The sequence below is a fragment of the Cavia porcellus genome, unplaced genomic scaffold (genome assembly GCF_034190915.1).
Source record: "Cavia porcellus strain 051 isolate PalLab524CR breed Dunkin Hartley unplaced genomic scaffold, mCavPor4.1 scaffold_23, whole genome shotgun sequence".
Classification (NCBI taxonomy): Eukaryota; Metazoa; Chordata; class Mammalia; order Rodentia; family Caviidae; genus Cavia; species Cavia porcellus.
The window spans coordinates 45863004-45888538 of NW_026947506.1; the positions used below are offsets into that span (position 1 = coordinate 45863004).

Below are 25535 nucleotides of genomic sequence, written 5' to 3' on the forward strand. Positions count from 1 at the left end.
GTAATCAGGGTGTTAACAGATGTGAGGAGAAAAAGCACAATTATAATAACTATTTGAAATGCTTTTTCCCTTCCAGAATTTATTTCAAATTTATTCCCAAAGTTTGAGTTAACCACTTACTAGCTATGAAGTACTGTAGAGCACCTTTGGTCTCTGATATAACAGGATAAGGCAGTACAATATATTTCATTAGGAGCTAAAACTCAGAGCTATGAAATGAAAATAAGAAAGACTCCCTAAAAAAGTGTGCCTATTATACCAAAAAAACTCATTATATTAAAAAATTCAATCATTAAATGCTGACCAATACAGTATTCAAAAAATATTGATACCTCTGCCACTGTTAAGAAATTGAACCATTGTGGACCTTAGAAATGTAAAAACACAACTTGAAATCATCAGAACATTTACATAGGCACACATCAGATTTTTATTTTGCTTAAGGAAAATTATCTCTGGCCAAGTAACCCAACTTGTGTATAGGTTTCATTAAAATACTCAGGGAAATTAACTCATTTTTCTCAGGTGTGATTCCAGAACTAAGGTTTGGTACTAGAATTTAGCTGTGCCTCCATTAGTAGAAGACAGCTTTTCTTGGGGGATAGAAACTTCCATCTTGCCAAAACAGGCCCCCAGCCCTTGTGAGCCGAGCCATTGAGCCCGGCTCTCCAAACAAGTGGACTCTGCTTTCTCCCAGACACTGGGCAATTCTGGCTCAGTTTCTATGGCCCATCTGCCCATTTCCCTTGGTGATACAACTCCACCCAGGACGCTGCTGTAGCGCCCAGACCTTCAGTGCCATGGGAACTTGAGGTTGGTGTTTTGCTGCATGGAGAGTGAACATGGTAGCCTCTGGGGAGATGGACTGATTTTCGCCCTGTCTGAGTTGCTGCACTCATGCCCAGTGCACTCCCAGGAGCTGGAGCCCAGTGGCTGCTGCTGCACAAGCGTTATTCACTTCCTGTCCCATGTCACCCCCCCACCCCCGGGCCCTCTGCACACACAAACAGTGCAGGAGCCCTATGTGGGAGCATGCAGCACTCCACACACCTACTCAGCAGGAAACCGTCTGCGTGGTGGCTGGGAACGAGCTGTCCTTCCTGTAGATAATCCAGACTGCCACATCCATATAGCTTTTTAAGCAGACTTTTTATTTTCCTCTCTTCTGGTCTCAGAGACCTCTTTGAGAAAGTGCTCTGCTCAGTAAGCACAACACCTCAGTTAGTGCGTTTAAAAAAAGGACAGAATGAGTCCAGGTTATCTGATTCCAGCATTTCATGGCATCAACATGGTACCCAAGAAGCTTCACCATTCCAGTTCAGAAGTTTTTGGGAAGCCATAAATTTTTAAAATTTGAACAGGCTCTGTAATTACCTAGCAGTCGTTAAGTGATTTAGCTATGTATTTTTTTCAAAAAGGAAATTGTGCTCACAATATTACATGATTTCAAACCTATATTTACAACTGCAAATATTTAGTCACTTGGGTAAGCCAAAGGATTTTTCTAGAAATGATCTAACAAGTTTTCCACATAGACCCATTCTTTCACTCCTAGGATATCTCTTCACTGGGCGGGCACTTCAGCAGTCTCACTTGCATTTTACAGACGTCGTAGGTAATTTCAGAAATGTGTGTCTCATTCTTGTGGGCTGCAAACATTAGCTGCAATACAGCCCAGGCCTGGAACCCTAGAGACCAGGGAGTTTATGTACCTTGAGGCCAACTTAGACTTCATGATGTGACTCTCATTATTTCAGGATTTATGTCATCTGCTTTGCATAATACAGCATGCTAAGAGATGAGCGCAGACATGTTAGTGTGTGCAGCATGGTGGCTGGAGTCTAAGTAACCCTCACTTCCCTGATATAAATGTGTACTGCATTGGCACAATGTTTTTGTTTTTGTTTTGTTTTTGTCTTTTTGAGACAAGGTCTCGCTATACAGTTCAGGCTGGCCTTGAGCTCACTTTGTAGCCCAGGCTGGTCTCGAACTCGAAACAATCCTCCCACCTCAGCCTCCCAAGTGCTGGGATTACAGGCGTGAGTCACCATGCCCAGCTAACACAATGTTTGAAAAGGCTTTAAAATTTCAAAATGTAGATGTCTTCTACTTTTTGTTTCAGTTTTAAGTAATGAAATGAAAAGATTATATGGATGCATTAGTTGAGACATACAAGATACACACTATTTCTAACAAGAATTTTTGGAAACCACATCCATTTTTTTTTTTTTTGTCTTTTTCCTTTTTATTGGTATCAGGGATCGAACTCATGACTGCCTGCTTGCAAGGCAGGAGCTTATAGCTTATGCCGCTGAGCTAAATCTCCAGCCCCCACATCCATTATTTTAAACTACACATATTCAGAAAACAGCTAGAGGCCTACAGCATGACTTAACCAATGACAACTTACAAATTTGTTCCGTACACAAGAGATCAAGTGTATTTTTAAAAATGGGAATTTGTTTTTTTCTTCAATACAGTGTAACATGAAAAGTACCCTAGAGGTATCCAGAGTGCCCTCCTGGGTGCTGGGTGACTTCAGATGTGCAGATAACCACACTGGACAGAATATCCGCCCTCCTCAGCTGATGTAACTGTAACTATCTGGGTCTAAACACCCATCCTCTTCTCCCCCAGTACTACCTGGGGATGGCTAACATAGTAACCTTCCTAAAGAACTGGATTTGGAAAAAGCAATCCCTTATTCTGGAATAAATGCAGTTTTCCAGCATATTCTTTTACATTCCAGTTGCTACTTCCAAAACTCAGTGTCTTGATCCAGCTGGAGATGAAATGGCCTACTTAACACCACCTCCTCATGAAAAGGCCACTATTTCAGTCTCCTACACACAGATCTTAGCCTCACTGTCACCCGAATTCTTTGAGGCTCCCAGTCACACACAGTATTGCACCCAAACTCATCAGCATGATAGACTGATCTCTTCAATATGAGGCTGGTTAGCAGTATTACTAAATAGGACCCAGTCCTCTGCCAGAGTCACATGCAGGCTGTGAATTCAGAGGCACTTCCTATCTTGAGGACCAATGTACAGAAGGAAGAGCAGCTAGCAGCCCTCACTTTCACTTGCCTGCCCTCTTTTTCTGGTTTCTGGTTTACCTTGCAAGGCTCAAGTATCCAGGGCACAGCCACAGAACAAACACTGCACAGTCACAGTAGCTTCAGATGAACTATGGTAGCTGTTGGGCATTTCTAATGCAAGGAAGGGGAAAAAAACAGTGCTTCTAGTGTAAATGTCCTGATGCTGAAGAGAATGTCTTACAGTGAAGAGAGACTGGCACATATTAACCGTAAAAGAAGTCTGGTTCACAGTTCAGTATTTATTGCTTGCTTCCAATTTCTGGAATGCAAGTTTCTAATCTTAGACTTTGTGATCTCAAGTATTTCTGCACATTTTATTATTTCTGTATATCATAATTAACACCTTAGGAGGTGGCTAGAGAATTGATAAACCAGTGAGCTCAGTACTCTGGCAAAAGTGCATTAGTATTGCTGGAAAAGTATTCAGACGTGACATTATCACAGTGTTTGGTTTCATTCTGAATTTGGCAAAGTGCCTGTTGCTTTAGATTCAGCAAACATCACACACACACACACACACACACACACGACGTAGAAAGAAACTAAGTCCAAATGCTTAAGTTTTAAGTGAATAAATGCTGATTATTCACACCAACAAGCTGAAAGCGTTGACTTAGAATGTCAGTAATGTGAAAGTCTCAGGTCCAAATGCTCATCCCATAGGGAATTCAGGACCCAAATAATCCACACTGCCTCATTCTTGTTACAGTCAGAAAAGTACAGAAGACCCACGGCTGTCCCACTGCACAGACGCACAGCAAAAGCTAAGAACAGAGCCAATGGCAGCACATTCTGATGCAGCCCGATGGTTTAAAGAATCATAAACATTCCCCCCTAATCACTCTCAGAGAGAAAAAGTACTACCCAGTTTTATCTAATGTGTAATAATATTTTACTCAAAATTTAAGGATGAATATTTCCTACTTTTTTAAAGCCCTGGAATTTAAATCCTAAGGAGAACTGTATCCAGATACATTTAAGAGAATTTTCATTTTTCTCATTCTCTTTACTATATTGACCTTAAAACTCAAATTCTATTTTATTTCTACTTGAATCCAGAGATTAGTTATTTCCTAAGCATGTAATTCTCAAAATGGACCAGGGTGGCAAAATACCCACCAAGTTATGTCTCTCAATGAGGTTATGAATGTGCTATACATAAATGAATAGTTGCTTTCATATTTTTAAAAATACACTCTAGGCAATCAGTGAATGTATATCACCAGCCAAGCACAATGCTAGGCTTTGTCACGTACTCTGTTTACCCTTGTGACTCCCACAAACAGTGGTGACACTGTTCACTTTTTCACAGAAAGGTAAACGTAGGTTCAGGGAAATTCAGGAAGTGCCTCGAGAATCAGCCTTGAAGGAAGGGTGCAGACTCAAAGCCGCTGAGCGCCAGAGACCTGGGGCTTGAGGTTTTACTAGTATCAGGGAATCCAACAGGGACTTGTTAGTGCCCGCACAGCCTGCTCCCGTGGAGGAGGGGAACAGAGCCTGCTCTGTGGATCAATAAAGGCAATCTCAGAGTTCATCAAAGGAAAAGGTAGCTTCTCCCGAAGTTTAAAAATACTTTACACTTTCACACATATTTTGACTCTTAATTAAACTATACCTAGGCCTCTTGTTAAAACAGTCCTCAGACATCAGCAGTGCTTTATATGATCTTTGTTTAGTGCTGAAATAAAATGCAAACATATATGACCCATATTAGTTTCCTGGAGCTAATTAAAGCAAACTACCACTCACGAGGTGACAGGTGTTTAATTCTCCCGTCTGATCTCTTCCTCTTATCAGCGCTGGGTATCTGTGGGGAAATCAGCACATGGCAGGGCTCCTGTCCAAGTCCAGGGGAGGACTGAGCCATGTCTATCCATTTCCAGCACCCAGGGAATCCCAGGGTCTCAGAAGGCGCAGTTAGGCTGGAATGGGTAACTCCGCCTCCATTCTTCTAGGGAAGAAGATGTTAACCCTATTCAGTCTTTTACTTCCTCTTACAGATATTGGCTGAGTGCTCCTCTGTCCAGTTTACCTTAGATCCAGCAGACTACGTACAATCTCTGGACCCCCGAGCCCTCAGCGTCCCTGCATAAGTCCTTCCACCAATAAAAAGAGTGCTGGTGTTGTACACTCTTTTGAACATTCACATTAAAATCATTAACTTACGTCAGTTACAATTTTAAATAAAGGGCTGGGGATTTAGCTCAGCGGCATAAGCACCTGCCTTGCAAGCAGGCAGTCGTGAGTTCGATCCCTGGTACCAATAAAAAGGAAAAAAGACAAAAAAAATTTTTTTTTAAATAAAAAAGTTGCTACCTCCTGATAGTAGCTAGTGATAAGATTACAGAGTCAGTGTTACCTAGTACTAATAGCTTACAAATAAGTGCCTACTTAGTACCTGCTACATACAAGATTTTCATTTAATCCTCACAAACTTCAGGTTAACTAAATCAATATAGTTTAACTATGCCCACGTTACATAGTCTGTAACTACGTAAGTCTGTGATTTCAAAGTACATTTCATTATTTCTTCAAATAAAAACAAATACTGTCCCTGATCAAAACAGCAGCAGCACCGGTCCCTTGTAAGCAGTGGCCAGGTCTGCCGGGCTGTACTCTGTCCTTTTCTCCCAGGGGAAACATTCCCATTTAAAAATAGGCATCATTGCAAAAAGCTGGCTGATCTAAAAACATTATTCCTAATGTATCTTTTTGTAGGTCGTAGACTGTACCAGACTGATACTCAGATTTATATATATTAAAAATAGCCCTTAAGTGAAAATTAAAATCATTTTTCTGTATAAGCTCAGAGCCTAAATGTCTTTAAAGAACGCATAATTGGTTTTAGTCAAATACACTTGAAAGAAGAAATAATTTAACATAATAACCAAGATAGGAAATAAAGCAAATGATTAATTTTTGACATGGAAATGCTGAAATTTAGAGTAATACAAGTTTAAAGAGGCATGCTAGGAACCTTATTGAGAAGTATGACATAGACTCAACCATTCCAATACATAAAGAGCCTTTTCACACAGAAGAGGGCGAATTAATAAAACAAAGGTAGTCTCTGAGGGAGAGAAATTTCCTTCACATTCACTCCTCAAAATTATCCAGACTTTCCTTGGAAAGTCTTGGAAGCTCATCTTTCTCTGTTGTGTACAAATGGCTAAACTGTTCCCCTCTCAATTAACCAAGCTCCAAAAGGTAGAAGGCAGGATTTCGTCCAAAGAGGCAATGATCGTTGCCTGGAAACTCTTTCTTCTCAGCCATCAGAGCAGGTCTGAGGTCAGCAAAGGGTGCGTGGGATTCAGGGAGGTCTCAGTCCACTGTGCCTTCTGCGTGTTTCCTGTAAACAGAAGCCTGCACCAGCTGTCTGCACAGAGACAGAGCCCTGAGCATCTGCACATGCACATAAGCATTTGCTACTTACTGCCTATAATTTAAATGACTTGTCAGGATGTTCACTTTTGCCATAGAATGAGTATTGGAAAATTTGGAAAACAGATCATTCTGAATGGCGTCATTTACCAGATATGTGTGATGCTTCCCTGGGTACTGCACTGATCTCAAATCTTAGCTCAGCCTTTCTGTTTCTAACAGACTGTTGAAGGAAATACAGTAAAAGACTGGCTCTGCTGCACTTACGCATTACAGACAATTTTCTGCAGGCTGAGAACAAGAATATGCATTTATACATTCGCTGGTGAGTTTTCCAGTAAATATCACATCCAGCACCAGCTGCTTGGGTGACGTGCACGTCCCCTGCCACTGTGAATGTCAGTAGATACATTGCCAGACACCACTGCTCCTGTGTGTCTGCCTGATGGAGACCTCTGTGCTGCATGTTGAAGATACCAGAGGGAACTCAAGATGGGGACCAAAGAAGACAGGAAGGTGACCCAAAGGAAAGAAAGGCTCCTGGTGCTCTCAGAATGGGGGGCAAGACCTGCTGGCCAGGGGGCCTGGTGTGGGTGTCAGGAGAGATGACCGGCTCAAAGCCTCAGGACGTTAGTTGGTCCCCACCCAGCTTTGGCATAACCCCACTTCTAAGGTGTTACAGTCTCTAGAAACAAAGGGCAGAATGTCCTTGTAGCATCACGGCATGAGCGTTCCCACAGAGGTCTGCAGCCTCCCGGCCTATTGTGACATGGCAGTCCAGTTCCCAGCCCTGGAGGCCAGCTCCCACCCCAGACCCATCACTGCTGGGCTCTGTCCACTGCAGGTCACCTGCCTCTGTGGCCAGCACTGCTGCCAGCCAGGTGGGGACAGGAGCACCAGCATCAAAGGAGTAATATTCGAGGACATAGAATAGGGCACTTCTTATTGATAAAGCACAAGCTGTGTAAAAAGTGTTAATTACCAAATACCCTGGACCTATGAGAATCCTGGGATTTCAGCAAAGATTCTAATTAAAAGTCAATGTTGGGTCTCTCTTTTATAATCTGTGCTTTTCATGTTTAAAATATATGAGTTACATAATATCTTAGTTTTTATCCCACTTACATGTTATTTGTGCCAGAAAAATGTTTTTGTAATTCCTTAATTCTGTGTGGAGTTGAATTTATATAATCAGAACCAATTTGTATGTGTCATTGGATGGATATGTGTGTTGGACTGGTTTATAAAATAAAATATTTATTAAATTGGGTTTTGCACTTCAGGTAGAGTGACATTTAAGAGACTCTTTTGAAATATTTCAGCCTTTTAAAGTACTTTAAACAAGATCAATAAAACATGTCATTAAAAATACTCAAAAAGCTTCACATACTTTGAATATATTTAAATAATCCTGAGGCTGAGTCAAATACATAACTTTTGCTTACATTTAAATGAAAGATGCATAGGGCTTTACTGTGATGGAATATCCGTAATATAATCATGTCTCATGGTTTTGATGGCGGTAATACATTTTAACTTTGCCATTTCAAAAGTAAATGTAATTCTTATTAAACTGCATATCTGAAAATATGGACTAACAGTAAATATCTTAAATTCAGATTAATTTGTAGGACCACACTCTGCTGTGACTTGGAGACTTTTTAAAAAATAAAACCCGAAGCTTTCTTTTCAAAGCTTAAGAACTTCACATGTCTGAATTAGAGGATTAGGTAATTTAGAATAATCCTCCTGTCCAAAGTAACCAGAAAACATGGGTGGAATGCACATTTCTTTTCTAAGTCATTGGAGAACTCAAAACTTAGTTATTAGACTAAGCACGCAGCACTGCCCGCATATAATTTAACCTGGCCTTCTAAGCATTTTGCCTGAACATATTTCCTATTGGAAATGGTGAGCGGAGGAGGTGATTTAGAATCAAAGTGGAACGAGGACTCCAAGCCCACTGGGAGTTCGTCCCTTTGACTCTGTGGGCCTACTTAGCATCTCCTGTGTGTGGTTACACATACACTTAGACTCTGTTCCTTTGTGAGCCCTAATAATTGCTACATAGAATCGTGAAACACAAGTAAATACTAGATCTTCTAGTAGAAGGCTTTTGTACGCATACTGTAACTTATGGACAAGTTATATAAGTTACAGTGAATAGAATGAACAAGGCAACATGATCAGGAAGAATAGAAGGCCCTGAAGGATGTAACAGCTAAGCTGGCCCAGTGGACATGGCAGCTCTAATGCTACATGAAAAGACAGCTGAGTGCACCTCCCCAGCACACAGGGAAACTTCTAGATGATGACTTTCTCCTGAGCCACAAAGAGAGCTTCCTTATAAAAAACTGATGCATACAGATTATAAACTGACAATCCCAACTATAAATCAATCCAAGCTATAAATCAATAACACACTGAAGTCACCATGCACTGCAAATTAAGAAATAATTCCCAATATAAATGAAAGAAGATATCGCAAGAGATTCTGAATCTGACCAAGGACCAAGCCCAGCCAAAGACAAAAAGGAGAAGGCACTGAGAGCTAGTGCCGGGAACAGAGAAAGGGCCGTTCCGAGAGACTTGGCAGACTTCTGCTAAGAAGACAGAATCAAAGCTGAGCCTGGGGGTGCACACCATAATCCCAGCACTCTGGGAGGCCGAGGCAGGAAGATCACAGGTTCCAGCCAAACCTGGGCAATTGAGTGACTGAGACAGACCCTGTCTCAAAATATTAATCAGTAAAAAGTCAGTAAATAAATAAAATAGGTATATAGTGCTGTACAAAGCTCTGGGTTAAATTCCCAGCACTGGGGAGGGGAGAATAGAGAAAGAAAGAGAAGAAAAAAATCAAGAAAAAATAAAAGAAAGAAAAAAGAGAGAAGAAAAAAAAAACAATTACAAGATGGGGGATGCCTCATTCTGCCGTGAGAGAGTAGCGCCCATTCCTCCCGAAGACACTGGACACAGCATGGTAACTGAAAGGTGGAGAGAAAGAAGCAGCTGTCTCAGGGCTCTAGGACTTGAGGAAAACACCACAGCATCCTCTGGTTTCATTTCTGCTTCCCTTGGGTCCCAGATCCCCCAGCAGCCTCAGACGAAGGAGGCCTAATGGGCCCAATGGCCCACATCTGTAATCCCAGCACTAAGGAGGATCACCACAAGCTGGAGGCCAGCCTGAGCTACATGAGACCCTGTCTCAAAAAAATAAAATAAAAGGAAAACCCCCTGCAAAGGAGCTCTGGGTGGGCGCTGGCACCACACACACACAAATGCACGCCCAGGCGCTGTCCCGCGCTGGGAAAGGTGGAGGCAGCTGTGAGGCAGCGGCAGCCAGCACTGGACGCACCTGAGGACACCTGCCATGAGGAGGAGTGGCCGGGAGTATCTGTCGCTGAGGAAATGAGTCGCTCTGGGAGGACACGCTGGAGTGTGCGTAAGTACATCCCAGGATTCACAGCAATCTGACGTAGTTGTTGTAGTCAGGGGTTGTACACAGAAAACAATCAGGATTAGGACATGGAGTTTATGATATTTTTATAATGGTCACCAGAAGTTAACACAGGAAAATGCAGGAAATCTATCTGCAACATCAAAGACATAGATTATTTAGTCAAGAGCCGTAAACCCCACGGCAATGTCCCAGGACTCCAGATAAAAACCCAGAGCTCAGGACAATGCCTCCCTCAAGTCCAACTGGAGGTCCAGAGCCCACAAGAAGGATTCACGCCAGTCTGTTTTACAGATCTGTGCCGGGAAGACCCAAGGGTCAGTGGTGGAAGCTAGAGAGTCTGTACCAGCAGGATGAAGGAGCTGTGCTAGTGGGATGAGGGTTCTACACTGGAGCCGAGAAGTCACACTCAAAACAAAGACCAGGGCTATCCTGAAAGACACCATAGCCTTCCTCAGCGAAACGGAGGCCTTGAGCTCCTCCAACAACTAGCACAGTCAGGTACGTGCCAGGAAACAGCATGATGAGTTCATCCTGGAGACCAAGCAGCACATGTCTTCCCCTCTGGAGCCAGGAAGCAATGCTCAATGTGAGGACCAAAGCTTCTCCAGGAGAACCAACAGCTCAGACAGCAACTTGTAGGAGAACCCACAATGCCTCCTTAATGCCTCAACCCTCAACACCTCCCTTCTCCACTTATTTATCCTGGCAACTTTCCTCAGGTGGAGCATCTTCACTCAATGCCACGATGATGTAATCCAGCTAGCATTAAGTTGACCACTAGTTCTTAATCCATAACAGTAGTACAGCACTGCTGTGGGGAGCAATGACAGGGTCCGGCTAAAGCCCCCCTGTCCCACCAGTCAGAGAGCCCTAGAGACCCAAGATAGTCACTGAGCACCAGGTGCCTCATTCATTATGGTAGCAGTCCTGCTGAAGGAACATTTCAGGGACTGCTGATCCCACATAACATCTTACCTCCAGATCTTAGTGCTGCAGGGCAGCCATGGCTGTCAGTGAGGCACGGCCTATCATGATGGTTATGTGTCTGCTGCCCAACACAACCAGGCTCATCCACCCAGTGCACTGCAGTGGGACGCTCACGGGTCATGCCCACATTTGCACTGGCTGCTCAGGTGGCAATCCCGCCCAGCACCCAGCTGCTACCTGCAGCAGCACACAGTGTCTGAAGGCCCAGCGGTGCAAGATCACAGCAGGGGAAGACATATTGGGAGTCCTGTGTGAACACATGATGCTCTCACAGGACTTTGCTGCCTATGAACTGGGGACAAATGTTGGTATCTGGCAACAGCAGGGTGGGGTGTTCCTGCAGAGGGTATTCGTGAGCTCCTGGGCACTGAGTCTGAGAAGCTTGGCTGATCAAACTGGAAGCAGCAGTGAGGGAGGAAAGGATGAACTTCCACCTGATGCTAAGTAAGTGGCAGAGGTGGCACATGTGCAGTGGCCCACAGATGTCAGAAGAAACAGACACCAGATACGTGTGCTTTGCAGAGCTGCCAGGCAGCTGCAGGAAGGTCACAGGCACACCAGGTCCACCACACATGTCCAGGTCCCTGTGCCTCCCAATCACTATTAAAGGGAAACTGAGGACTATCCTGGTGGAACCTTCTCATTCAGTGATTAGTTTTTTTAAGAAAATTAGGAAGGCCAATTACATGTTCAGCTTCAGGTGGGGTTCACACAGGGGAAGGCAGTGATGTGAGCAGCCTGCCTCTCCGTGCAGGCGGCTCTTCCCACAGAGTTTCACTGCTGTTGATAGCGTAACAGTTAAATCTTCCTGAAAATTCTGTGGTATTTTAAAGTCTTCCCACAGGATTTGCTCAGACCTGCAACACTGTGGTGGCCAGAAAAAAGCTGGCTGGGGTCGCCGGCACTGAGCACGCCTGGAGTTCTGCTAAGGAGAGGAGAGGTGAGTGGATTCTGAAGAGGGATTGCTTCCCAATCGCTGCTGCTTTGCTAAGTGACTGCTCCCAAGATTTTGAAAGTTATTTATTTCATTGAAGACAATTTGGAGAATGGGAGACACTGCAAAATTCACAGAAAATCTTCATGCATGAGACAATCATTGTTAAGGTTTGGGTGCATTTGTTCTAAAAGTTTAATCAACAGATAAATACTTCAGATGAATCCTGAGTCATTTAATTTGAAAATGGGATCTTAATGAAGTAGTAACAACCATTTCTCTCTTGTAGGTCCATTTATGTAATTCCCTTTTCATAATTTTACATAATGTGGCAAATAATGATTCCATTGGACATGTTATTTCAGCTGGTCTCTGTTTACTTCTGTAAGATAGTTTCCAATTAGTGAGATTACTGGACTGAACCTGTTAAGGTTTTTTTAAAATGTTGCCAAATGAGTATGTGTTACATGTTGATAAGAAAAAAACTTGAATAAATGAAAATGGGAATTTGACCATATAATTTCAGACTTTGGCAGAAAATGATCATATCATTTAAAAAATACTTTGTGCAAGTTAAGGCATCATATAAATGTAAGCTATTATTTTGATGCAAAGAAAAGTATCTGAAATTGGTTTGTAACATTTATAATTTTCATCATATATACTGCTACCACTATAAACAACTTTCAGTGTTGCATTCCCTATCTGGCATTCCCACAGAAGCACCTTTTGCCTTAGTTATTGAAATATTTTTACCTACAGGGCCTTAATTAATTAGTTCAAATTATTAAGCACCTATGTCCCATGAAAAGGGCCATGAAACTGGGAATCTCCTAATATAAACGAATGGGGACATCGTTTATACAATCAACTAAATACACAATCAACTAAAATAAATGTGCTTAAGAGATGGAGGAGAACAAAAACCACTGCAGGATGGGAAAGGAGAAGGGGCATGGCTACCACTTCCTCCTCCACCCACTCTAGTCTCTGTGTTTCAGTCTCTACCCGTTCTCTTCACCTGAGGCTCCCTATCACATCTTGCTTTGCCCCCTGCTAATGGTGAGATTCACTGAGTCTGCCTATACAAACTGAGAACCCTGAAGCAAAGCTAAGCCTCCTCTTAGCCCCCATCCACTCTTAATCACCTGGGTCTGCAGGATGGACCTGACCACCAGCCTTGACCATCCATTTCCATCACAGCTTGGTCTCGCCTTTGCCAGGTGACTGCTAACCTCATGCTGTTCATGCCTCAGCAAAACAACCTAAATTAAATCACTAAGACCTTTTTAACTAACAGGAGAAAAGTGAGCCAACATTAACCAGCGAAGGAGGAAGGAGGACATTCATCATTCGTCCTGTTCACCCACTGAAGGAGTGTGGAGCCGGGCTGGCGCCCTGCTCTGCAGTGATGCAGGGACCGAGGTCTCACTGCTTACAGAGCTCGTACTGGTGACCGGAGAGGGATGGTAGCCCAGTGTGATCTCCACCTGCCACTCTGGAAGGCAGGCACTAGAGAAACCTCTGCCAACCAGGTGAAAATGATCACAGCATGATGAGAGGGCTTGAAAAGCACATCACCAGAGCTAGCAAAACACAGCCCTACTACAGCCTCTCTGTGCACCCGCCTGAGGATTCTGGCGCTGAGTGGCATTTGTCCACAGGATGACCAAACATGAGACTTGGTTATTAACGTGGCTATTTTATAAAGGTTAATAGGTCCCAAATATTAGTGACCCTTTTTCTGCTCACATGTAGCTTGGCTTTTCCTGGAGCCAACCTATGTTGTTTGCCCTTTATAAACAATTATGTCCTGTGAGGAAAGGAACTATGTACGGCAGAGCAGTGACTACAGGGAGAGCAAACATGACACAGATATAAATCAGGCCACAACCAGGACATGGAAAACTGTTGACTTAGCAAGCCACTCATTTCCCTGGCATTTAAATATTTAAACTTTTGGCAATATTTTTTCCAATATAATATTCCAATATAAAAGAAGCTAATACTTGTGCTGGTCACAGTAATACCTGTCACATTACACTCATTGTGACCATGAAGAATGAAATGAAGCTGTGGTGATTGACTGATTCCCCTTTCTAAATGCACTAGCAGGGAAATAAATCGCTTCGTTTCTCTACTGTGAAAGGTCACTTGTTACTTTAGTGATATACAATGACCACTCTGTTCTAAAATGTCAAGAAGGTAATTTAAGAGCCTTTACATTGAAAATTTACGATAGCCACATTGAACTATATTAACACCCACAGTGTGACTGGAATGAGAGCTTACTAAAGAAGCTAAGGACTGCAATAACAAGACTCCAGGCTTTTAAGAACTGGCTCGGTAAAAGGTCAAACTAGCATAACTAAAACTCCCATAAAACTAAATCAAAGAATGAAACTGGCTGAAATGAAAACTATTCTAAAAGAATACAGTGGCCTGAATCTAGTGAATATACACTAAAGATAAAATGAGATATTTCTGAAGAATTCTGAAAAATCTTCTGGGCCAACACAATACAGAGCATTTGAAAACTATTTTTAAAACACGATTTTGGAGTCAGATGTCAGTCTAGCAGTAACAGATACAGATGACAAGACAGTCAGCTGTATAAAGTATCTGAACACACAGTATGTGATTAAAATGACACAGTTTTTGGTAAAATATGATTATTTAATTTTGGCATAATACTGATTTATTATATTTTAATATTTCAAAAATATACTTTCATATTGAATAAACCACCAAAGAGCTCCAGGTGATGGCCTATGGGCATGTTTTCGCTCCGAACACCAGGCTGCTGTTGCATGGAAGGCAGTGAATTCCATCGCGGGGATTGTAAGAGCCAGGGCTGCAGATCACTGTGAACAAAGAATTAATTCATGAGCGACATTTCCCTGACCTTCACAAGAAGGACAGACTGCCAAAGAACATTTTTTTTAAATTTTTAAGTGCAGAAAGGTTTACCGCGCTGGCTCTTGGTAAGTGTGGGTTAGAGCAGCTATACATGCTTTCAGTGTACTACAATCTGCAGGACTTTCATCCTGCCAAACTGCAGGGCGCGCCCACTCCACCACGCCCTGTCCCGCTCCCCAGACACCGAAGCCCCACCATCTCCACATTGTGGGTATGAGTACAGCCCTCCCTGCACAGATGCAAAGCTCTGTCTTACTGTCACTCAGATGATGACCTAAGCATCACTGCCCAGGTCCCCCAGTGCTGCATTTCAGTGTGGCTTGCAGAGAAGTCAGAGACCATCATCGGAAGCGCAATGCAGTATGCTCCTCAGGTGAACATGACTGTGTCTTAGATGTATAAGGGGGTCCCAGATCAACAGAGAGACCGCATCTCACTTCCCATCTAAGTTCAAGTCCATGTGTCCTTTGTCCAGTACCGGGAGAATTACTAAATTAACCAAGTTTGATAACCCCAAGGATAACGTATATCACAAACACATTACCACAGGTCCCTCTGCATGGCTAAGTAAAGAAGCATGCAAAGAAAACAAGTTAAAATATTATGTCATTGAAAGTTCCATTTTCTTGATTCGCAAAAGAGTTAAAACAACATCCACCTCCATAGTATTACTGTGGGAACTAAAATTGGGTGATTTCTACAAAAAAGCACCCAGCGTGTCCATCACAAGCACTTGGCAGACGCCTCCACTAGGCTTCACCCACCCCATCCGCCTCTTGGTTGTCACTGAGGCCATCAGGGAGCCTGCTCCTCTTTGCCCGGCTAAGTGCAGTCACCTACAGATCTCGGGATATGACAATGCTGCATCTGAGGCATGATCTTTATCAGTAAAAGTCTTTCTCCAGTGCCATGCACATGTTTTACAAGATAAAAAAGGTGGGCTGGGGATTTAGCTCAGCGGCATAAGCGCCTGCCTTGCAAGCAGGCAGTCGTGAGTTCGATCCCCGGTACCGATAAAAAGGAAAAAGACAAAAAAAAAAAAAAAAAAAAAGGTTCTGGCACTTGGCTGTACATGTGATTGAGGTATGTGTGTTAATGCTATTTGGGCTCTTATTTTTAACATGTGCTTTTCCAAACTGGGAACTATTATAACGGTTTACTCATTCCCATACAGAGTTTTCCAATTTTAATAATGTTTTATTTGGGAAGCGATGCTGCAGTTGGGGAAAACACTGCTTAAATAAAGTTAAATAGATTTCTTTTACTTTAGTAATAAAAAGAATCTTTAAGCTAGTAATGCACATGGTATGGTTCTCAGAGGTATTTATAATCATAGTTCCCATTCTCTCCCATCACACTTTGCTACTTCTTGACACATGATAGAGAGATGAGCAGACACTGAGAATGTGAACTCCGCACATGTGCAGACATGACCCTGAGAGCCATCCTTATATAACACCATATACTCACCATCATAAACAGGACTGATCTAGCACAGAAGCAACTACATTCAAAACTGAAATAAATATGGTCAAATCACTATTAGAATGAACCAAACTTCATGATGCAACCATGGGACTCTCTGTAGCACTTTGTTCCTGTAATCTACATACTAAAAAAATATTTTTCTCTGTTAAGGGGCATTAAGGAAAAATGGTAACATGTAATTTAAAGGGCAAAATTAGCAGCCTACATTTATTAAAAGAGTAAAGCACCAGTGACTAAGCAGTATTGACTTACAAAGAAACAAGAAAGTACGGAGAAAACTTCATGAACACTTGATAGGGGATTACTTACAAAGGCACAAAAAGTATTAAACATAATACAAAACTTCGATGCTAAAATTAAAATATCAATCAAGGAACAAAATTAGAAACAGTTGCAGCAACACAAAGAACCGAGGGACATTATTTAACATATATAAACAACTCATATAAGTCAATGAGGCCAGAAAAATAAGCACAGAAAAAAAGCAGAAATGGTCAACTAATTTTTTTTTCTCAAATCAGAATCAGCAATCTAGAAATGCAAATCAACATCAAAATGTAACACCCTGAGAAGAAGGCCAGCAAGATGGTAAATTAGTAAATTCTGGAACCTTGTAAGCTACCAGCGCCAAGCCCGGAGTCTGCGCCATTCCGCCCCCTCCCTGCGGGAGGTTTCTGCTCAGGCCTCTGTGACGCCTCTGTGAGATGGAGCCCAGAGCTCAGGCCAGGAGCATGGTTCCCTACAAGCACCCGCCGCTGGGATGGCCAGGCCCGCGCATCCAGGGACAGATCCGGAAAGCATGGCGGGCTGGGCGTGACCAGGCCTTGCAAAGGAGCCGTCCACACGGAAGCTGCGGGAGAAAGCAAGCCCAGAGGCGCTCATGCCACACATCCTACAAGGCACGCAGCCAAAGCCATGGGGAGGCCTCATCCCTGTCGTCCATTAGGATGGAAAAAACAAACGCGAGAATGCGGGAAACGTGGAACCATATACGCAGGTAGAATATCAACAGTGTTGCCACTACGGAAAACAGAAAGTCTGGAGGATCCTCGAAAAACTAAACGTAGAATTACAGAGGTTCAAGCCAACCCGCTTCGAGTACGAATTCAGAGCAACTGAAGGGAGCCTCGCCAGAAGACACCCGCGCACCCCTGCTCTCTGCCCTCATTCAGATCCCGGGGCTGGAGGTGACCCGGGGCAGAGGACGCGGAGCCCTAGCACAGCCCAGTGTCCGCCTCCAGCAGGCAGCGGCCTCTGTGACTGCTGCGTCCTCAGACTTGCGTGGCGTGAAGTGAATTAATTACAGAACTCAAGGATGCAGGATTCACCTACTCACAGAAACAGAAATCAGAACTGTGGGTGCCAGGACTGGAGCTCAGGTAATGGGAAGTGCTTGGTTGATGGATATACGTTTTCAGTTTGTTTCTGTTTGATGGTGGTAACTCTTAAGGGTAAATTGAAAAGCATTAAGTTACAACATACAATATACAGTATTTTGGAATGATCTGAATCATGATGACAAAATGGTTACGTACTGAAAACAACCAAAACTCACTGAAATAAACCGAGGAAAGCTCTAAAGGGAATATGCCCATGGTCAAGGGTTAGAAGACGTAACACTGCTGAAATATAAACCCTGTCCAAAGCTATCTAGAGATTTAATGTAACCTATATCAAAATGCCATGACCTTTTTTATCGGTACTGGGGATCAAACTCACGACCCCCTGCTTGCAAACGCCCATGACCTTTTAACAGAAAAATACACCCTGAGATTCTCCTAGAGTCTCAAAGGAAACCAAATAATCCAACCATCTCAAAAAAGAAGTTAAATGTCTCAAATTTCTTGACTTAAAACATAAGACTATGCTATCAAAACATTGTAGTGCTGGTATAAAGGCAGACATAGGGAACACTGTACCAGAATTATAAGTCTATAACCGCTCTTATAGGGTCCAATGATTTTTCAGTAGTGGAATAAGAGGTACAACATGAGGAAAGGAATGTTTTTTTCCTTTGGTGTGAGGAAAACCCAGTATTCATATGCAGTTGAAGGAAGCTGGATTCTTACGTTACAGTATATGCAAAAATGAGCTCAAAACAGATCAAAGACTTAAAGCTAAAAGTATGAAGTATTTAGCGGAAGCCTTGGGGTAAAACCATGACACTATCTTTTGCAATAATATCTTTATGTGACACCAAATTAGATTCCATCAAAATTACAAACTTCCTGTGCATCAAAGGACAGCACAAATATAATGGAGAGGTAACCTCCAGCATAGGGGAGACCTCTGCAAACAGTGTATCTGATAGGGGCTAATATTCAAAGCACATCTAAAAACTCCCAACAACTCGGCAGCAACAACACAAACAAACTCAGTTAAATAAACAGAAGACCTGAATAGACATCCCTCCAAAGAAGACAGCTATGGGGCCAATAAACACACAAATATGCAAACCAAAGCATCAGTGAGGCGCGATGAAAACCACTAGGATGGCGAACGGGTGAGGACGTGGCGAAGCTGTGAAACTTGTGCTCAGTTAACCGGGCAGCTACTGCAGAAAACAGTGCGAAGGCTCCTGGAGAAGTCGAAAGGATCATAGGAGCCAGCAGTTCAGCGTGCAGCTGCAGGAAAGGACCGGTAGCAGAGATTCACAGAGATGCTATACCTGGAGTGCGCTGGGGTCTGAATGCTGTGTCTGCTGAGGTCCAAGCCACAGTGAGGCTGTGTTCAGAGCGGGGCTGAACTTCTAAGAAGAAAAGGTGATGAGGCAGGGCCTCCTTTCCTCATGTTGTACCTCTTATTATCCCCTACTGAAAAATCATTGGACCCTATAAACGGTTATAGACTTATAATTCTGGTACAGTGTTCCCTATGTCTGCCTTTATACCAGCACTACAATGTTTTGATAGCACAGTCTTATATTTTAAGTCAAGAAATGTGAGACATTTAACTTCTTTTTTGGGTCAGCATCTTTGTAAGAAGAAACACCAGAAAGACCACACATTCTCTTCCCTTTTCTCCTTTTCCCAAAGAAATGCCCTGGGAGACACAGGAGAGGTGGTGTCTGCAGCCTGCAAAACAGCCTCAACTAAAACTGCCCTGGCTCAAACCTGACCTCATGCTTCTACTTTCAGAGCTGGTAGAAAATCAGCTTCTCTGGTTTAAGACACAGAGTCTAAGGGATTTAACCTTGGCCAGCCAACCTCACTACCAGTGTGTCCGAAAGAATTGGAAGAGTGTGTTTCAGAGCAGCAGCCAAAGGAAGATAGCAGCCGCGAAGAGCTGACTTCACAAAAAGGAAAATGTGGTACATGTGCCAAGGAAGATGATTTAACCTCTGAAAGGAGGTGACCTGGCCCACGCCACAAGGCCACCAATGAAAAATGCATAATTCCATTGACACATGCTGAATGGCGATTTTCTAGAATCGGCGGCTGGGGAGGGGAGGTTTTATTAAAGCGGAAACTTTAATCTTGGAACAGGAAAGAGGCTCTGAAGACAGGTAACAGTCGGTGTGACACCACCAACCCTTTGTTTAAATGCGCTTAAAATTTTATATCACGCATATTTTGCCAAATAAAAATGATACATAACCTACACGTCACATTAGTAAATATTTGAAGTTTGTTTATATTTAACTTACACCAAAAATTGACATAGATATGGAAAAACAATTTCTCTTATACTACTGTTATAAATGAACTTATATAACAACTATGGAAAATTGATATTTTTTAATTAAATGTGTATCTTCTGACCAATTAGTAGGTGAAGACCCTGAAGAATTCTGAACAACAGGTTATATACAAAAATAATCATAGCAGTGTTATCTGTGTAGCAAAATTTAAGAATCAATGTCCACTAACAATAAAATCAATATATACACCTTGATATGAATCATATAGCAGAAAAGTATAAAGATATGAAAAAATTATAGTTACAAGAAAGGTATGAAGTAATCTCATAGATATGGTCTGTAATAATGTGAAACCATTACATTAATTTATTGCTAAATAGGTTCTCAGACTTCTAAAAATCTATTGCATGCTTTTGATGTAAAAGCAGTTTATTAATCTATGTACATGCAATAAAGCACAGAAAATTCTGAATCATGACTTTATTTAATGTAAGGGGATAAACCAATTTAAAATTTAGTTTTAAAAAAGAGAATGAAGATGGCGATGTAGCCTCTCTACACAGAAAGACATGTAATTTTTTTATACCAAATGATCAAAAATCCATGTATTTAAACAATGCAGTTGTCAGTATGACAAACTCATTTTGTCTTTAGATACACAAGGCCTCATTTCCATTTTGGATCTTTACATTTCTAAGAAAACTACAAATGACTGAAACATCATGGCCAGAGGATAGGTAATCCTATGAATCAGCCGAAGGTGTTCCTGCATTTTCTTTAAAAGTAACAGATTTACTTAGTGCCAGAAAACTCAGGAACAACTCAGCTGACTGTAACTGCATGAAACTATCTTAAGGATTTTTAAGAACTAACAATGTAATGAAGATTTGGTGGTACCTACAAAGTAACAGAACCTGCTTCTTCAGGCTACAGCAGATGAGTTCTGTGCAGACAGAAGCTCCTGCTGAGAACACTGGGGAAATTGATTAAAATATAAAAGACAAGGGTCAGGGCAGAAAGGTTCAAGGGACAGCGGTCCTAGGTGGAAGTAAACTACAGAAATAAACGATCTGAAAGGCACCAAGAGTTCAGGACACATGTCTGAACAGGATCAATCTGCAGAGCCTAAAGGACCTTATGTAAGAAAGCGGTACCTAGGACCCATCACCCTCTCACTGAACAGTTCATTGAAAGTGTGAAGGCCCAGGTCAGTGAGGAGGAGGTCAGGGTGACTGCCTGCCCTATCACATCACTGACTGGTCCCTGACTTCTCCTGGTCGCTGTGGAAGCTGATAGTGGAGAGCCTGTTCCTGATTCAGCTCGGGCAAAGCCTCTTCATACAGCTACAGAAGGAGTAATGCTGGGTGCTGATTTCCAGCTACACTGAGACTCTGACAACCAATGCCATGGCCCGCTGTCGCAGTGCGAGGACAGAGACAGGAGGTCCAGCAAGTATATCTGTTTTGTTTTCTTTTTTGAGGAAATTAGGATAAAATGGCGAAATATAAACAAGATACAGTTTCACAGAAATACAAGAAATTATAAAATAGAAACTGAAATAAACTATTTCAGAGTTTATGTTTTGACAAAATTCTATCAGAAAAAGTACATTTGCTGGGCTTCAATTGTAGTATCTCCAAGATGATTTTATCAAATTATGAAACATCTATAATATACAAGTTTAGTTTAAAACTTTTTAAAAAATGATCAACAAAAATAATGTATATAGGCAGAGGTTATTGCCACAGGCAGCGGAGTTAGATGAAGTATTACAGGCCGTCAGACAGTGTTAGGCCCTTCCAGGAGCCAGGGCAAAAGACCAGCTACCTTGCAGCTGTGTGTGGGAGACAGACACCTCTGTTGGGGGCCAGATCTCAAAACAAAAGGTAAACTGAATGTACCCACCTACTTCCTAGGGGTAAGAATCAGGGATGGATATTCTAACTAGGTGTCCTGTCACCCTGAGGAAGCCAGGAGTCACCTCTACAGGGAGAGTCACTGCTCTGTATTCATGGCCACTTGCTATGTGACTCCACTCCCCATCTGTCCCCAATTTAACCAATTGTACTTGTGCAATTCATCTCATTGGTTGACCATAGTTCTGTCCCACCTCAAGCCCACCTTGCGAGTTTCCAGGTTTTCCCCACCTTAGACCTGCTCACTTTGTGGTTTTGCTCTGTAAAATCCTTAGAAAACAGTGTCTTTGGTAATCCACTTGGGAACACTTCTGTCTCTCTCTGACAGAAACTTTCTTGCTCTCAATAAATATATTCTGCTCTAAATCTCTGTTGTTCCTAAAATTCATTCTTCAATTTCAGAGAACACAAACTCACACTGAAAATCTAGTAGGCTGGGAGTTTCATTCCCCTGTGTCATTATGGCACGTATCTGGAAACCCAGCACTCTGGTAGGCTAAGGCAAGAGGACTGCAAGTTGGAGCCCAGAAATAAAAACAGATAGGGATGTAAAATGGATCACGATACTCAGGGGTCAATCTCCAGTACCACAAAATATAAAAGTAAAGATAAAATTAAAAATAAATACAATATACAATGCTAAATGCAATGTTACAGAGAATTTTCATAGTAAAAAAATGGGAAGTGAATGGAAATAGTAAGAAGGCACAGGTATAAGTATTATATCTCCACTAGTTTATAATCACTCTTTGCCATCTAGAAATAAAAATTAAATGAGGCAAAGAAAGTACCCATAAAAAAGGAACAAATCCAGTGTTTCATAAGGCAATAAATTTCCCTCACATAATAAATATGTCTGGCCTCCTTCTCTTTTGCTGAGCATAAATGTACATCTCCACTCTCAAAATAAGCCATCTTTACCACACTGCATGTATCTTATAAGCTGCCATGGACACATCGATGGAGTCTAACTCCATCACGCATGCTGATGTCCTGGAACAGGCCATCCCGATGTGGCTGATACTCATTTGGACAACGACTCAAATGTGGTTTTGAGTCCTGTGTACCCCTGTGAAAACGTGGAGCAATGGCTTTCTGGATTAGAGGGTTAAAAAGGATATGCTGGGAGCCCGAATGTGGCATTTTAGTTAATGAGTTTCTGTTGAGAAGGGAGCAGCTTCTCACTTTGCCTGCAGAGTCAGTAATTGCAGGAAGGCAAGTCCAAGTCAAAGGATTTATTGTCACAGGATGGCATGGAATGAAATGAGGAATTTGGCAGATCACCAGTTGGCAAGTCTACCAGGAATGGCAGCGAGCCCGTAAAAATACAAAACATGAACAGTCCTCGTCTCTCCTCCACACAGTGACCCCCCCAACACACTGATGTCTCTGCTGGACTTTGCCTTCCCAGGCTGCTCACCTCCCAGGGGCCCCCGGCCCCCAACCCAGGCCCACACAGCCCCTGCCGCCTGGCTCCTGCCCACAGGCGCCTGCTCCTGGGCATCCCTCAAAGCAACCAGGTCTACCCTCAGACCACCAGGAAAACCGCACCTCGGGTACACTATGTCTTCATGACCTCTACCACCTCTAACTCGAGTTTTCCTTAAGTACTTGTCTTCTTGCATTTTAGCAGTTCTCGTGGCCTATTTCTTTCCAGGAGAAACTGCCTAGTCCCTAAGCTCAGGACAGCAACCATTTGGAACAGGATTTCAGAGACAGAACATACTGTTCAGATTTGTGTATGAATTTTCTTGTATAGTTTCATGAGGTCTGTTGACAGAAATAACTGCTTAATTAACATGCCCCGAAAGCAAAACACAAAGTAATGTGAATGTTGTGATACAAGGTGAAATTAGACCCTGAAAATTGTATGACTACCCAAATTTTTATAATTTAAAAAAATAGTGCCAAAATCACCTGTAATCCTCAGAAATTCTGTATCATTACTTCACTTGAAAGAGCTGTTTACTTCTAAATTCTAGAGATGCAAATATACTTTACCTTTTTAATGGATAAAAATACAAATGCACAAAAATAGCTAAACTACTAGGTTCTGTTTACTTTTCTGGGTATTTCTAGGATTTTCTTCACCTTTACATTTGCTAGAGTGATATACCCAATCACCAATTAGGAGCACTGCATTTGTTAAATTTGTATTGCATTTCTTGTGTTAACTGTTAATGCATTTTGTTAAATTTCATATATTTAAACAAAAATAAAACAAGAAAATGATAAGGCAAAATCTAACTAATGCAAGTGAGAAGAAAATTAACTGCTTTATTACAGGGAAAATGTTCACCTAAATTACTAGAAGAGAGAAAAAATCAGAAATAGCTCAATGAAAATGTTGCTGATTTAGTTATAGTTGTACCAGAAAGTTCTTTAGGTAGAAATTAATTGTCCCGCTGGGCTCCAGAAAACAGCAGTGCAAAGGGCTTGAATTTACTCAGAGGAAGCCAAGAACCCCCCAGAACTCTTCTGTGATTGGGTGAAGAGGGGCAAAGGTCAGAGGGGCTCAGGACCTGAGGGCTGGGGTCCACAGTCAGAGAACATGATCGCTACTGAAGGAATCTAAACATCTACTTTAAAAGCGGGGGCTGGGGGATTGGGATGTAGCTCAGTGTAGAGTACTTGCCTACAATGCACAAGGCCCTGAGTTCAAAACCTAGTACCACAAAAATAAATAAATTTTAAAAAATGAAATAAAAAAAGGGAAAGTCACAAAGATACCCATACCCTAGGATACACAGTAAATACTCAGTAGCAGAGTCCAAAGGCTGTGTCCTTGCTGTTTTCAGGATAAATGATCGTAAGTGACTGGGAACTGTACCTGTGTCCCCTCCCAGACACCAATGCTCCTGAACCCCAACGCTGCAAGCTGTCCTTGTCCTTAGGTCTGCTCCACGCCATCTGAAGCGGTCCTCAAACAGGAGGGGCAGCTGTGCGCTCGGGCACCTTGAAAGCCAAGGCATCCGCGCTAGGCTGCCATCTGCTCACTCCATACGTCCACTCGCTCCATACGTACCGCAGCACTCGGGGCAGTGCGGGTGCTTCAGGAAGTTCATCCCGTAGCCTGGGAAGCAGCGGTTGATCCACACCATCTCCAGGGTGCCTTCAATGTAGTAGATTTGAGGCAAGGGCTCCGCGCGTCTGCCCAGAGCTTCTACTTGTTGATTAAAGAATCTCTCTATGAGATGTCTAGCCTAAAATAGAAACAGAATTTGAAAAAATATATCAGCCACAAATGAATGTAATTTTCAAACCGATGAGACAGAGGGAGAGGAACGTTGAGTCTCAAGGTCTTATTTCATTTTGCATTTAGAGGATCCGGGCAGTGCATGTAAAATAAAATGACTTTTATTAAAATAAAATAAAATCTACACACTGCCAGTATTTCCACTTCAAAGGCCACCCAGAGAAATCGTTTGGATACAGTATCCAACATTCCATCTCTCTGCTTTGTGAGTAAGAGAAAGACAAGCATCCAAGCAAAACCAAAACAAATCTTGAAATTAAATGTAATCTATACGTTAAACTTAATGAAGTATTTTAGGACTCACTAAGGCGCATCTTCTCAGGCATCCCCCTTTCAGAAAGAAAAATGGGGCTTAAAAACAAGAAAAAAATAAAAAAGCATTATAACCTCTTGTTTTGTGCTGCGAAAGCTATTTATAAAACAAGACTTCATTCTGATCTATAAAACCTTTATG

At 42.3% G+C, this 25535-nt stretch overlaps 1 protein-coding gene across 2 annotated transcripts in view; it reads right to left on the bottom strand.

Annotated features, from left to right (window-relative positions):
• Positions 1 to 25535, bottom strand: part of Zpbp (zona pellucida binding protein) — an 82474-nt gene that overhangs the window by 12202 nt on the left and 44737 nt on the right. Inside the window, exons 7-8 of one of the 2 annotated variants that reach the window (XM_063234336.1) lie at positions 24851 to 25028; positions 14518 to 14726 (exon numbers count right to left, since the gene is read on the bottom strand). In XM_063234336.1, the coding sequence (XP_063090406.1) occupies positions 14632 to 14726; positions 24851 to 25028 (273 nt within the window). In that variant the 3' untranslated portion in view covers positions 14518 to 14631. Of the gene's footprint in view, positions 1 to 14517; positions 14727 to 24850; positions 25029 to 25535 lie in introns of those variants that run through there. The other variant, XM_063234337.1, reaches the window with a different exon arrangement.